At 38.9% G+C, this 14,894-nt stretch overlaps 1 protein-coding gene across 2 annotated transcripts; it reads right to left on the bottom strand.

Annotated features, from left to right (window-relative positions):
• Positions 1–9,859: 9,859 nt before the first annotated feature.
• LOC107824552 (putative 4-hydroxy-4-methyl-2-oxoglutarate aldolase 2) lies at positions 9,860–13,006 on the bottom strand. 2 transcript variants are annotated; one of them, XM_016651346.2, is made up of 2 exons: positions 12,812–13,006; positions 9,860–10,557 (listed from the first exon to the last, which is right to left on the bottom strand). In XM_016651346.2, exon 2 carries the CDS (start codon positions 10,541–10,543, stop codon positions 10,043–10,045), a length of 501 nt encoding a protein of 166 aa, XP_016506832.1. In that variant the 5' UTR covers positions 10,544–10,557; positions 12,812–13,006; the 3' UTR covers positions 9,860–10,042. The 2 variants fall into 2 exon arrangements, with proteins under 2 accessions (XP_016506832.1, XP_016506831.1); XM_016651345.2 differs by having other exon boundaries at positions 12,845–13,001.
• Between the last annotated feature and the right edge of the window lie 1,888 nt (positions 13,007–14,894).

The raw sequence follows: 14,894 nt of genomic DNA, 5'->3' as shown, positions 1-14,894 counted from the left end.
AGGTGGTAAAGAGGGAGATCATAAAGTGGCTGGATGCCAGGGTAGTTTACCCCATTTCAGATAGCTCGTGGACCTCTCTAGTGCAATGTGTCCCAAAGAAAGGGGGCATGACTGTGGTCACCAATTACAAGAACGAATTGATTCCTACAAGAACGGTGACCGGGTGGAGAGTGTGCATGGACTATCGGAAGCTCAACAAAGTCACTCAGAAAGATCATTTTCCGCTTCCATTTCTTGATCAAATGCTTGACAGGTTGGTCGGACGAGCTTTTTATTGTTTCTTGATGGATATTCCGGCTACAATCAAATTCTCATTGCTCCTGAGGACCAAGAAAAGACTACTTTCACTTGTCCCTATGGTACTTTCGCATTCTCGCGGATGCCATTTGGGTTATGCAATGCACCGACGACTTTTCAATGGTGTATGATGACCATCTTCACCGACATGGTAGAGGATTATCTTGAGGTCTTTATGGATGAGTTCTCTGTGGTTGGGAATTCCTTCAATGATTTCTTGAACAACTTGGATAAGGTCTTGGCAAGATGTGAGGAGACAAACTTGGTTTTGAATTGGGAGAAATGTCACTTCATGGTCGAAGAAGGCATAGTCCTCGGCCACAAAATTTCAAAGCATGGTATTGAGGTCGACAAGGCCAAAATTGAGGTGATCTCCAAACTCCCGCCCCCTACATCCATGAAGGGAGTGAAGAGTTTCTTGGATCATACGGGGTTCTATCGCCGATTCATCAGGGAGTTTTCTAAGGTAGTGAACCCATTGTGTAAACTTTTGGAGAAGGATGCCAAGTTCCATTTCAACGAGGATTGTATGAAGGCATTCGAATTGCTCAAGTTCAAGTTGACTACTACTCCTATTATCACCGCACCAGACTGGAGCTTGCCTTTTGAGCTCATGTGTGATGCAAGTGATGTGGCGGTCGGAGCAGTTTTGGGGCAGCATATCAACAAAATCTTCCATCCGGTCTATTATGCTAGTAAGACCATGAATGATGCCCAAGTCAACTACACAGTGACCGAAAAAGAGCTCCTTGCTATTGTTTTTGCTATGGAAAAGTTCCGCCTGTATTTGATGGGTACAAAGGTGATTGTTCACACCGACCATGCGACGCTTCGATATTTGATGAGCAAGAAATATTCTAAAGCAAGACTAATGCGGTGGGTGCTTCTTTTGCATGAGTTTGATCTAGAGATTCAAGACCGCAAATGTAGTGAAAACCAAGTGGCGGACCACTTGTCTCGTTTGGAGGAGGAAGGGAGGCCACTTGATGGCCTTGAGATAAATGATTCATTTCTATGACTGGGATGCCATAGTTCACCAACTTTGCCAATTATCTTGTGAGTGGTATTGTACTGAATGAGTTCTTTTCAAACCAAAAGAAGAATCTCAAACGGGATTGCCTTGACTATTAATGGGATGAGCCTTATCTCTTCCGGATTTATACCGATTGTGTGATTCGACGATGTATACCGGAGGAGGAACAAATGGCAATTCTTGAAGCTTCCCACTCTTCGCCATATGGTGGTCACTATGGTGGATCTAGAACGACAACAAAAGTGTTGAGTTGTGGATTATATTGGCCTACTCTTTATAAGGACGCTAGCGATCTCGTCAAGCAGTGTGATGAATGTCAAATGGTCGATGGGATTTCTAAGAAAAATGAGATGCCCCTCACCACTATCTTGGAGATTGACATTTTTTTATGTGTGGGGCATTGATTTCATGGGTCCGTTCGTGAGCTATTGTGGGAACACTTACATATTGGTAGATGTGGATTCTATGTCAAAGTGGGTTGAAGTCGTGGCTTTGCCTAACAACGAAGCTCCGAATGTGGTGGAATTTTTGAAAAAGAACATATTCACAAAGTTTGGTACTCCAAGGGCCATTATTAGTGATGGGGGATCACACTTTTGCAACAAAACTTTTGATATCTTACTTACAAAGCAAGCGGGCAAGTTGAAATTTTCAACCGGGAGATTAAGAGTATTTTGTCAAAGACCGTGAATGCCAACCGGATAGATTGGTCAAAGAAATTTGATGATGCTCTTTGGGCTTATAGGACGACTTACAAAACACTGATTGGTATGTCTCCATATCGGTTAGTGTTCGGGAAAGCTTGTCACCTACCGGTGGAACTTGAGCACAAGGCTATGTGGGCATTGAAGAAGCTTAATCTTGAATGGGATGTCGCCGCCAACTTAAGGGTGGCACAATTGAATGAGCTTGATAAATTCTGGTTCCATGCATATTCAAGTTCGTCTTTGTACAAGGACAAGATGAAGTACCTCCATGACAAGTACATCCAGAACAAGGAGTTCAAAGAAGGCGATCTTGTGCTGTTGTTAAATTCTCGATTGCGGATGTTTCCGGGAAAGTTGAAATCCAAGTGGAGTAGTCCATTTGAGGTTGTGCATGTGACACCCTTTGGTGAATTAGACTTGAAGAACAAGAATGATGAAATGCTTAGAGTCAATGGTCACCGGGTGAAACATTATCTTGGCAAAGTTGATGCTGGCCACGTTGTGGTGTTAATTCATTTCAAGTGATTGATGGTAACCTACGTCATGCCGCGACGTTAAATCAGATGCTTCTTGGGAGGCAACCCATGTGTCTTTTTCTTTATCATTAGATAGGCTTTTTTTGTGATAACTAGTTTTGAAGTGTATGCAGGAATGGATGTGCATTGTAGGGACTGTGTCAAATTTTTTGGCTAAGTGTCGAAAGAGTGCGAACCATACATTAATTGTGCGGACCGCACAATTCTAAAGGCAGCAGCAGAAATCACTCTGCGGTCGCACAATTCTGTGTGCGGTCGCACAACTGGAAGACAAAAATTGCAAGTTCTCTGAAGTTGGCCTGTCAAAATTCATAGCCAATCTGCGGGCGCACACAAAATTGTGCGGTCCGCACATATTCTGCGGCCGCACTCACTTTTATGCGGACCGCAGAGTTGCTTCAAGGTCCAAGTAAAGAGTGCGGTCCACACTCAAAATTGTGCGGCCGCACTCGCCTTAAGTTTGAGGCAACTTGGTCAACCTACAATAGAACCTCGAGACACTATTCATAACTTTACCACTCTGAAGTCTTGAACCCTAAGCAAACACAGTGCACGATCAATTAATTCACAATCTTCCTTCATTTCATCAGTGTAGATTCTTACATGCATCCTTCATATCTGGTATGTTCATTACATCTTTAGATTTTTCAATTTCTTTTAGTTTTTGTTCTTTTGTGGTGCGAGTTGTTAGACCTAAAATGTCAATTGTTAGTCATGGGTGCTTAAAATCATGTGGGTAGTTTCATATATGTTCATTAGGGACTAGGTAGACCATTAATCATGTTAATTTGTGCATGCCATGTCTAAATTGTGAAAAATTGCATGAACCCTAACTTTACTGTCGTAAATGCTCAAATTATGCGTCCGCACACAAATTTGTGTGGTCCGCAGACCACTTGATTAGGAAAAATATTGTGCTTGAAAAGTGCGGACCACATTCAAAATTGTGCGGTCGCATAAATATGTGTGTGATTGCACTTTTGAACTTCAGAGAATCAGTATCTCAGGATTGGACTTGTGCGGCCGCACTCAAAATTGTACGGTCCGTAGAAAAATTGTGTGACCGCATAAAAATGTGTGTGATCACACTTGTGAACTTCAGAGAATCAGTATCTCAGAAATGGACTTGTGCGCTCACACTTAAAATTGTGCGGTCCACACTTCAGGATGTGCGGCCGCACTCATAATTATGCGGTCTGCACTTCAAAATTGTGTGGTCCGCATTAGACAGTTTGCGGCCGCACTAAGAATTGTGTGGTCCGCACTGTCTCCTTTGATGATTGTTGTGCTGCAATTGTTCTGTAAATGTTTGAAGTGTTTTGAACTCAACTTACCTATGTACCTTGTATTGCATACAATGGTTAGATCATGTTATGGAGGCGATACATCAAAAGGGAGAGGTGAACCCTCCCGAGGCAGAGGAAAAGGAACTCGCCCTATACGAGTGCAATCGAAACCTATTTCTAAAAAGCCGACCACCGGGAGAGGAAGGGCCACAGAGCCCTCAGAGTCCAGTTCCTATGCCTCATCCAGGGAAGCCTCCGAGGGTCATTCAATGGAGGTCCAACCTGGGGCCCAATCCCAACCATCCCAACGTACTAGGTGTTTTCAATTGCGCGATGAACCTACATCTAGTTCTTCTGGGGTTCTGATGCGGGAAGCGAGGGTTCCGAGCTCTCCTCTACACCTAAAGATGTCCCGGATGATGGTAGGGGGACACTCAAGTGGGCGGCCTTGAGAGGTCAAAGAAAAAGGAAATGTGGGAGGATCGGTTCGTGAGCTTGACAGCCTTCAACAGGTTCCGGGAATTGTGGCAAAGGGTGGCAAACCTTTGTGTGTAGCCGGATTGATCCGAGTTTGAATGAGAACAACCTCCCACTTCCCCTGGCAGTTTTGGTGGCTTCTATTATGGTGGGGTACCCGATTAATGTGGGTACCATCATGTCAACCAACATCACATTGACGGTCTGAAAAAGTGAAAAATCCTACCCTTATCCAAACACCCTCATAGAGTATTTCAATGATGCCAAGGTGGAGCCGAGGCCATATGACACAAAAGTAAAGGCTAAGAAGCCTTTCTCATGGTACCACTTGCAGGGTGCTGACAACCCAAAGTTCAAGGGTAAGATCACTACCACCGTTGGTCAGTCTGACGAGCCATCGATGGTGGGTTCTGAGGGTGGTGCTTAGCCATCTACAACTCCCATGTCTTCCACAACAGTCGGGCCTTCCACCGGGACAACCGCCATGCCACCATCTTCATCTTCTAGGCCATCGGCTGCAGTACCAGTGCCAGCCGCATCCACTTATCCTCTCACTGCGCTGCGAGTCTCCCAGACTTTGGCGAGCCTCAACAACTAGATGCAGACAACCACTTCTAAGTTATGTGATATATCCAGTATTGTTGCAACACAGTCCTCCACCCCAGCAACACCACAGGTCCCTCCGTCAGTGGAGGAAACATTGAAGAAGATTCTGGACAACCAGAAGACTGTTATGGATACTCTGGTGGCTCACGGGGGTGTTATTGAGGAGTTGACCAAGCAAGTGATGAAGATGAGGAAATCCCAGGTTTCAAAGAAAGCAATGGAGAGTTTGAGCAGGGAGGTGAAGAAAATAACAGTAGCAGGTGATTTGCCTTTTGACCTACTGATGAAGACAAATCCATCAGTACCAGCTAACCCATCAGCACTATCAGCAGAGGCACCAGCTGGCCAGTCTGACGAGTCGGATCTCACTGCCCTCACTACTAAGGAGATGCTTCAGATGCTCACCAACCCTGTTGTCCCTCAGCCCGGTGATGATGAGATACAGTTGGAGGAGACTGAGGGTGGTGATGCTGCCAGTCACCCTGAGACCACATAAGGAGTTTTCTTTACTCTATATTCTCTTTTGTTTTGATTTTTCTAAGCATTGAGGACAATGCTTATTCTTATTCTCGGGGGTGGTCTATTTTGGTTCATTTTGGATGACTGTGATGACATTTGATTAGATTTGGGCCTGTAATAACTTTAATACTCTTTTTCTTTTATCTTTATTTTTATTTTCTCCCTCATTATGTATATATTTATCCCACTTCTATATATTTTATTCATCCCGATTTGTATATTCATTTGCCTTACTTTCCGTATTTTATTTCATAGCTTCTTCATTTTGTTTTCTTAATAGTATAGCTTCTTAGTTACTTTATTAGCTTCTTTTTGATTTGTTAGCTTCTTTTTATGTTTTAGTGAACAATAAGCCTTTGGTTTTCTCAATGCTACGGTTCTTTCCAAAGGTGTGTCTTGTGTGAACCGGGTGGCTCTTCCCAACGATGGATGACATGACAACCTTCTTAAGGGATCGAGTCAGTTTTTGATGATTAGTAAACAAGTAGTATTAATGAATAAAGAAGGGTCAAGAATTCTTCACTTGGTACCAATACACTTAACTACGCGTTTATGGTTAAAACAAGTTTTTGTAAAGAAATAGCCATAGTTAGTGACCTTGTGACTCTTGTGTTGACTTAGGCAATCATCGGGTGGTTTAGTTGAACCATTAGCGATTTTCAATCTTGAATGCGGTTGTTGTGGGCCCTCGACTCTATTCTCTTTGACAATCTGGTTGTTTGAGAGGTGATGTATTTTGTTACAAGTCCAAGTACCCGTACGAGTGGTCTAGAACTTGTCCCGAATGTGTTTCTAGGCGAAATTCTAAGTTAGCCTGGCTTGAGAAGTGATTGTAGGCTTTCCTTGACCCGTTTTGAAACCTTCCATGGCCCACCAATGATATCATCCTTAGTAAATCCTTTTGAGCCTAAAAGCCTTTTTATTCGATAACCACATCACAAGCCTTTACCCGTTTTATAGTTACTCTCTCTTGGTACTTGAACTTTCTTTAGCACTCATGTGATTCAAATGGAAAAAACATAAGTTTGGGGGAAAGACAAGGAGTTTAAAGATGGTCTCAAGGCACAAAAAAAAGAGAAAAGAAATGAAGAAGAGGAAAGGCAAAGAAAAAGAAAAAGAAAGGAAGAACTAAAGAAAAACACAAAAAGAAAGTGAATAATGTGAAAGGGTTGAAAAGATGCAAAAAAAGAAGAAGCAAAAGTTCAAAACATGGATAACAAAGAAGGAAAGTATGAATAGCATGACAAAGAAAGAGTGATGTAAGTCCCTCTAATCCCCCTAAGGGAAAAGAAAATGACTCAAAAAGTCGGCAAAGTAAGAGCCAAAAAGAGAATATGGAGTGCTAAAGGGAAGATGAACCAATTCCATTCCGATATTTCCCTCCTTAGTCCAAAAGCCTTCATTACATGCCGAAAAAGCCTTGCGTGATTTCAAACCGAGCGAGCTTACATTAGCAGTGATCTACATGAGGGGCAAGCATATGGTACTTAGAGTCGGGCTTGTGACATTCTTTTGAGAGTGAAAAGCGAATCTTTCTCGAGTCATTGAATTAAATTCTTCATTCGTAAGTGAGATGAGCTTCCGGAGAGTATAGGAGGAGGAGTTTGGGATCCACAGTGACCTGCATGAAAGTGTGAGCTTCCTTGATGAACAAAGTCGCCCTTGATGCTCAAGCGTCACATTAGAGCCATTTGTGCTTTAACATTCAATTCATAGGCTTGTTAATGATTCATAAGCATTTGGGTAATTGTTGGTCCCAATTGATTTGTGTTTGATTCAACTTAGGCCAGCTAAAATAGTCATTTTCTAGTGGAGGTGGGAAATTGTTTTAATTGCTTGAGGACAAGCAAAAACTTAAGTTTGGGGGAGTTGATAAATAGGGATTTTGGACGCTTATTTGCTCTCTTTTACTTACGTTTTAGCTCAAAATGCTTAAAGGTATTCCCGAGAACTAATGAAATGTGCTTTCTTGCAGGAATATTGGGAAACGAGCCAAAGAAGTGAAAATCAACTCAAAAAGAGTAAAATTGGACAAGAACCAAAATAAGGCAAATCGGGCTATAGTGTGGACCGCACAATACTGTGTGTGGCCAAAAACTCTGAAAATGCACTGATAGAATCTCTTCACAGAGTGCGGACCGCACAATTATTGTGCGGCCGCAAAAGACTAGATTCAAAGACCTTTAGTTTTGGGAGCTTGAAGATGTGTGGACCGCATCATTATTGTGCGGCCGCACTCACAAATGTGCGATCCGCAGAGTGAAGCCCTGATCCAGTCCAAGCGCAAGGGTGCGGCCGCACTCAAAATTGTCCGGTCTGCACAATTAGAGGAAGTGCGACCGCATCTCACTTTTGTGCGACCGCAGAAAGCCATATCCACCAGTCAGTCTCAAAGTGCGGACCGCACACAGAATTGTGCGGCCGCAAAACCTTCGTAGGGGGAATTTTGTCAGATATTTTCAGCTTGGTATAAATAGATCTTTTTGTCGTTTTTAGGTTAAGTTTTGTGCACCTGAACACTTAGAGCCGTTTTTATTTACTGTATTGGGCAATTTTGTACTAGTTTAGTATTTAAACATTAGATTTTCTTTCCTTAATCAATTATTATGCATTTTATCTTAGTTTCTTCTTTAATTTCTTCATTGTCCATGAGTAGCTAAGCACTTAGCTAGGGTTGTGACCCAACTATAGTATGGGTACTTAATGGGTGATTGATTTAGGGCTTATTTGTGATTGGGTATATAAATTTTAGCTTAGTTCTTGCTTGAATTTGAGAATTGATGGTTGCAAACATTGATTCATGCCTAATTGGATTAGTCTATACTTGAGAAAGTGAGACTAAGTCTAGGAAAATTTGGCTAACAAGAAATTGGGGTGAACTCAAGAAATTGATAGCCCCAATTAAAGGGTTGAATCTAGAGATAGTAAGACCTGACTTGAGCATTTATCACTGTTTGGTGAGATACCCATTTGGACTTGAGAAAGCCGAATTGGGCAAAATCACTCAAACTACCGAGAGGTATAGAGTGAGTAATTACGTATGATTGCTATACCTCATGATAGGGGTTGCTCTGATGGTAAGCAACCTCAACTTCCAACCAAGAGGTTGTGAGTTCGAGTTACCCCAAGAGCAATGTGGGGAGTTCTTGGAGGGAAGGATGCCGATGGTCTATTGGAAACAGCCTCTCTACCTCATGGTAGGGGTAAGGTCTGCGTACACATTACCCTCCTCAGACCCCATTAGTGGGATTATACTGAGTTGCTGTTGTTATTGTTGTTGCTATATTGTATCCCGATCAACCAAACATGTCTAAAGCTATAAATCTGTTAGGTAACCAACTAGGCGGAAGTCGCAACCCTAGATCTTGTATAACTTGAAAAACAACCAAAACCAAAAACATTGTCTCTTAGCTTTACAACTACAAGCGTTAGCGTAAAAGTAGAAGTAGAAACAACATTTGAAAATGTGGAAGTGTAATCTTAGGCACGTCATACATTCACACTAGGTATATACCTAATCCCACATCAAGCTCCCTGTGGAATCGACCCCGACTCGCGTTGGGTTTTTATTATTGCATCGACCGCCTCGCAACCTAAATTAGTGGTGTGAGTTTGGGCGATATCAGTGCCATACGCTACAAAACCCAAGCAAAACTAAGGCGCGATAAACTACCTACATGAATCTTCAAAAAGTGCACTATTTTTGGAGGATTCGACACGCAGACATTTAGGTTCTAGGTAAATTTAGTTCATCAAAGAGAACAGGCAGGTCGATTGGCAGAGTTACTTAGAGTCTAGAAACAAAACTGCCCTCGACAGCCGGGGGGGTTTTCCAGCTTCAAGATAGAAGGGTGAGGGGCAAATAGCTTTCCTAATCAACCATTATCATAATCATAAGGTCAACCAAGAAATGCATTCGGCATTTGACAGCTTCTGCTACTTTCTAAACAGTTCTTGATAGTAATTATCAGTTAATGCAGAAATTCTCTATCTTAAGAATAAAATGCTACTAACCAGCACACACAAGTTCCATTCTAAGAAAACTGATTTAAGCATCTAAGAAACTATAAAAAGAGTCACATCTAAAAAGAGATTAAAATTACATATATGCATGGCCAAGTATGAAATGCTAAGAGCATCATCCAAATAACCAAAAGAACCTCATGAGATGTCCCAAGTTTCAATCTTAAGTCCAGGAACACAGAACAAGACAAAGGTACAAGCTTAAGCGTGCGCAGCACCTGCTCAATTAAAGTTCAACTTCATGTTGAGCTCAAAGCTAAGAATATCTTTACCTTGAAGAAATACACTTTAACGATTCCTTATGAAACTACCCATCGACTACTATTCAGTGCCAAGTTTTCCAAAATTTGCAGTTCAACTAGCAAAGACAGTGTCTAAGGGGAAATAGAGTAAAATTAAGTTAAATGTGTTCCAGTGATAATGAGTTTGACTTACAGAAGATAACAGATTAACAGATCTCATAATTGCAATACATATATAGCACTAGTCCCATCATAAGCTATATATAAAAATAGAAGTTCACAACTGATGTGTACTTAATATGGTATGGGAACATTCTCAAACAGATAGCTCCATTTTTGAAATCAAAATACCATCAGTATCTGCATAAAGCCACTCACCGTCACAGATTCTAGTCCCGGCAATGGTTATCGGAACATGCTTCTCTCCAATACCCTTCTTATTGGCTTTCATTGGATGTGGCGCCAGAGCTCTTACTCCGATATCACAACCATTGATTTCGTCCACATCTCTTACACAACCATTTACTACAATCCCAGCCCATCCGTTGTTTTGAGCTTGTACTACAGGGTTGCCACCCAAAATTGCACATCTCAGACTGCCGCCTCCGTCGACGACAAGAACTCTTCCATTACCTTTCTCCTCGAGAAACTCACGGACCAAAACATTGTCTTCAAATACTTTCAGAGTGACAACAGGTCCTGAGAAGACTTGGCGCCTGCCGTATATTTTGAAGATTGGCTGCAGTGCACGTAGTTCACCACTCACAATAAGCTGTGGGTTTGCATCACAAACTTCAGCAGTGGTAACCAAGGCCATCCTATGTAAAACACCTACAGGGAATAAAGGATAGATTTTGTTGTTACTCGTAAGAAAAGCTACCAGATTCCTTTTGTTCTGCATCACTCAACTAATCATTTTGCTTAATATCGAAAACAAGTAAGAATCAAACAAATGCTAGAATAAGAGAACAATGAATTTTTTACGCATTTTATGTAATGCTTAGATATTCAAGAAGATAGTCAAATTCACTTCTTTTAATCGGGCAAGAGAACATAGCAAAAGAAATCCATATGTTACGCTCTATACAGGATCTTGAATTTAAGAAACATCTAAACTAGATTACTTGGAGAAGTATTTCACCACACCCCATGTAACTGAAACATGTTGGGTTTCCATTTAGTAATTAGTTTATGCCACATCAGATGCAACAAGACTGATCTTGTCAGATTCAGGTTCATATTTGGAGTTAACTCTTGTTCTTTAACTTAAAAGGAGGATTTTCTTAAATCTTGGGTCTTAAACTTAAAAGGAGGTTAGGGTTTATATCTATCATCTTTAGCTGCAGAGCTCTCTGCTCTCTCATAAAGAAAATGGGAATGAACATTTAATTTTCCATGTATTAATTCAAGAAATATTAGGGATTTTTGGATAATGAAAATGGCATGCAAGATTTGCTAAAACAATAATAGAATCAATGGGTATTAGTACCACTGTGTTAAGGGGTAAGTATAGCGACTCTGGTTTAGAGTTGTTTGTGACTTATCTTAAGTCTAAGAGACTTAGCTCCACAAGTTTTAGCCAGAGAAAACCAAAGAATAAATCGAAGAAGTGGAACTTGGAGAAAGGACCTCACAGGACAAATATTACATGAGTAGACTCCATCTAATATCTGCAGTCCCAATTGAGGAAGTAGGAAGTTCGCAAAGACAACATTTTTGAGATTGTCATTACATTATTTTCTATGATACATAGGACTCCAGCAAAAACAATTAACTTACGGTGAAGAAGAAAAAGATCACAACAGCTAAAAATTACTCAATTAAAACTCACCAGATAGAGAAAACTGAACTACAAACAAGACTCTATCAATCACCACTCACCAGCACCATATTCTTCGCAATGAAAAAGGATTCTCACCTCTACGGGTAGTCTCAATCTTATTTTAGGGTTCCAAAGTTTATTTCTGTTAGCCAGCGTACTAATTTCACTGGTGCAAGCATCATTGAGACTCGATCACTTTTAACACAATCTGGTGCTACAATTTTTTCTTTAGGCTTCCAAGGCTTACTTATTTCAAGCCAATATTTATTATTGCGTAAGCATCGTAAAATTTGACCCCTTGGGTACAGTACAACACCATCTTTACTCTTCATTATCCTAATGATTATGTATATCTTTCCTGCCACATATACCAGTCCCTGATTTTGACTACCCCTTGTAACGAGTGCTTTCCATAGCATAGTCTTAAAGTGGTCATTGAACAAATAACATTATGCTGGTAGGCAGCAAAGAGTTTTTAAGAAATAAATGTTGGAATACGACCAGGGTTCAGATCCCAGTAAAGACAAAAATGCCCAAGTCTTGGAGGCACACTTACTACCCAGTAACTGTGCTGGAGGGAGGTAAAATAGTCAAGGTGCGCGAAAGCTGTCCCCTACACCATCATTATAAAAAAGGAAATAAATGTTGGAATACAGGAGATAGCACATCATCAGCAAACAACATATCTGGAAACTAGCCTTTGTTTGTCTGTTCAATCACTAGATTGACAAATGAAGAAAGCAGTAGAATCTTTAGGCTTCTATAAGTCTATTCTAGGTGGGTTTTGAAGGGGTGTACGATGGGGAAAAGAATTCTGGAAACCCAAACCAAATGATAATGACTTTGATCATGCACTAATGGAAGCAGGGTGGATCTACATTAACAAGGTAAAATTAAAAATAAAATCACCAAATCAAGCACTTGCATACTAATTATGATCATGCTATATAAACTCTTGATGTCAAAGTCCTCACCCCAAATTTGGTTCGATAATGACTGCTAATTTGTTAACCTGTGGGGACAGATAATAATCCAAATAATCTTGGTAGGTGAATTAAATTAAACATATCTAAAAGAAAATCAAACATATTTATGACAATTCCAAACAACCCAATTTATAAAATCAAGTTAATTCTTGATCAATCTCACAAACAAGCACCATATTCATCATTTTACTCACAGCAACTGAAAATTTTCAAGAACCTTAGAACAATCAGCTAAAATGGCAAACATAAATAACAAACTTTAAATAACAAATTAAACCTGGGAGATGGGATTTGAAAACGAGGATGTTACCTAGATGTCTGCTGACTTGTTTGAAGCTGAGAGAGAGGTAGAGAAGAGATCTGGATCAGTAATAGATCTTTGCAACTGTATTTGTAACTATTTTTTTCCTCTAAATTAATCAGTGCATCCCACGTGCCTTCTTTTTAAGAAATCAGACTTTGTGGGAGTATATAATATTGGCTAAATATCAGACTTTTTGGATGTCTGTCTGAGTTTGAGCACAATCTTTTCAATAATTTATATTAAAGTTAAAAGTAAATGACTTGTCACCTTGAGGTTTTGGTACAAAAAGCAAAGTTATATATTATTGTTATAAGAAAAATAAAATTATGGTGGATATGTACTCTTCTTCCATGATCTTCTCAAATGTTTAATGACATATTTTTATGCTTAATGACATATTTAATGACATATTTTTCTTCACTTTTCATGCCCATATAAAGGTCTTGTAATAGATAAGAAAATACACACAATTGAAGAAGAAAATCTCTTCCTTCTCTCTATCTCCATTTCTTGTTCATGTTTTACTAAATTGCTTTTATTTCATAACAACATTTCTTATTCATGTTTTACTAAATTGCTTTTATTTTATAACACGATATCAGCACGAATTGCTCATTTCATGATCTTCTACGTCAAGACTATGTAAATTATAAGCAGACAATGAGATCAAGTACAATGAAAAATGTCTTGGATGATAATACAAAGATAAATTTTACATCCATCTAAACCCATTCATACTTTCATATCTTTGTTTTTTTTAATTGTATCCAGTGAAATAAAGAACTGGAAAGGTATGTCTTTATTTGCTACATCTCTTATAGGACAAAATTAATATTCCAACGTATATATATGTTCTGACCGTTTACATACTATGTTAGATAATTATTAAGGTAATTTAGTAATAATATTTTTACCATCACATGATGTATTTCATTGAAAGCAAAATTATCAAATATATAGGCGATTTTACGGTACCTTGCAAATTTGGCATTCGAATATACAATCAATATAAACTCATTATAGTTATAATTTATAATAGTCACGGTTATGCATTAAGCCTTAAATATTTTCAGTGAAATAAAGAACTGGAAATGTATGCCTCTTATAGGACAAAATTAATATTCCAATGTATATATATGTTCTGACCGTTTACATATTGTGTTAGATAATTATTAAGGTAATTTAGTAATAATATTTTTACCATCACATGATGTATTTCATTGAAAGCAAAATTATCAAATATGTAGGCGATTTTACGGTACCTTGCAAATTTGGCATTCGAATATACAATCAATATAAACTCATTATAGTTATAATTTATAATAGTCACGGTTATGCATTAAGCCTTAAATATTTTCAGTGAAATAAAGAACTGGAAAGGTATGCCTCTTATAGGACAAAATTAATATTCCAACGTATATATATGTTCTGACTGTTTACATATTGTGTTAGATAATTATTAAGGTAATTTAGTAATAATATTTTTACCATCACATGATGTATTTCATTGAAAGTAAAATTATCAAATATGTAGGCGATTTTACGGTACCTTGCAAATTTGGCATTCGAATATACAATCAATATAAACTCATTATAGTTATAATTTATAATAGTCACGGTTATGCATTAAGCCTTAAATATTTTCAGTGAAATAAAGAACTGGAAAGGTATATCTTTATTTGCTACATCTCTTATAGGACAAAATTAATATTCCAACGTATATATATATGTTCTGACCGTTTACATACTGTGTTAGATAATTATTAAGGCAATTTAGTAATAATATTTTTACCATCACATGATGTATTTCATTGAAAGCAAAATTATCAAATATGTAGGCGATTTTACGGTACCTTGCAAATTTGGCATTTGAATATACAATCAATATAAACTCATTATGGTTATAATTTATAATAATCACGATTATGCATTAAGCCTTAAATAGTTTTGCTGGAAACATAAGGCTCATTCCTCCGTATTGAATTATTTTTTGTGAAGTTCTTATAGTCTTTGAAATATAAGTAGTTATAGGTTATCTGCACCTTTTCCCTAATTA

The sequence above is a fragment of the Nicotiana tabacum genome, chromosome 12 (genome assembly GCF_000715075.1).
Source record: "Nicotiana tabacum cultivar K326 chromosome 12, ASM71507v2, whole genome shotgun sequence".
Lineage (NCBI taxonomy): Eukaryota > Viridiplantae > Streptophyta > Magnoliopsida > Solanales > Solanaceae > Nicotiana > Nicotiana tabacum.
This window is presented reverse-complemented; position numbering and strand designations above follow the sequence as displayed.

Coding starts and splice junctions, on each gene's coding strand:
- LOC107824552 (XM_016651346.2), bottom strand. CDS start 10,543: ATGGCCTTGGTTACCACTGCTGAAGTTTGTGATGCAAACCCACAGCTT.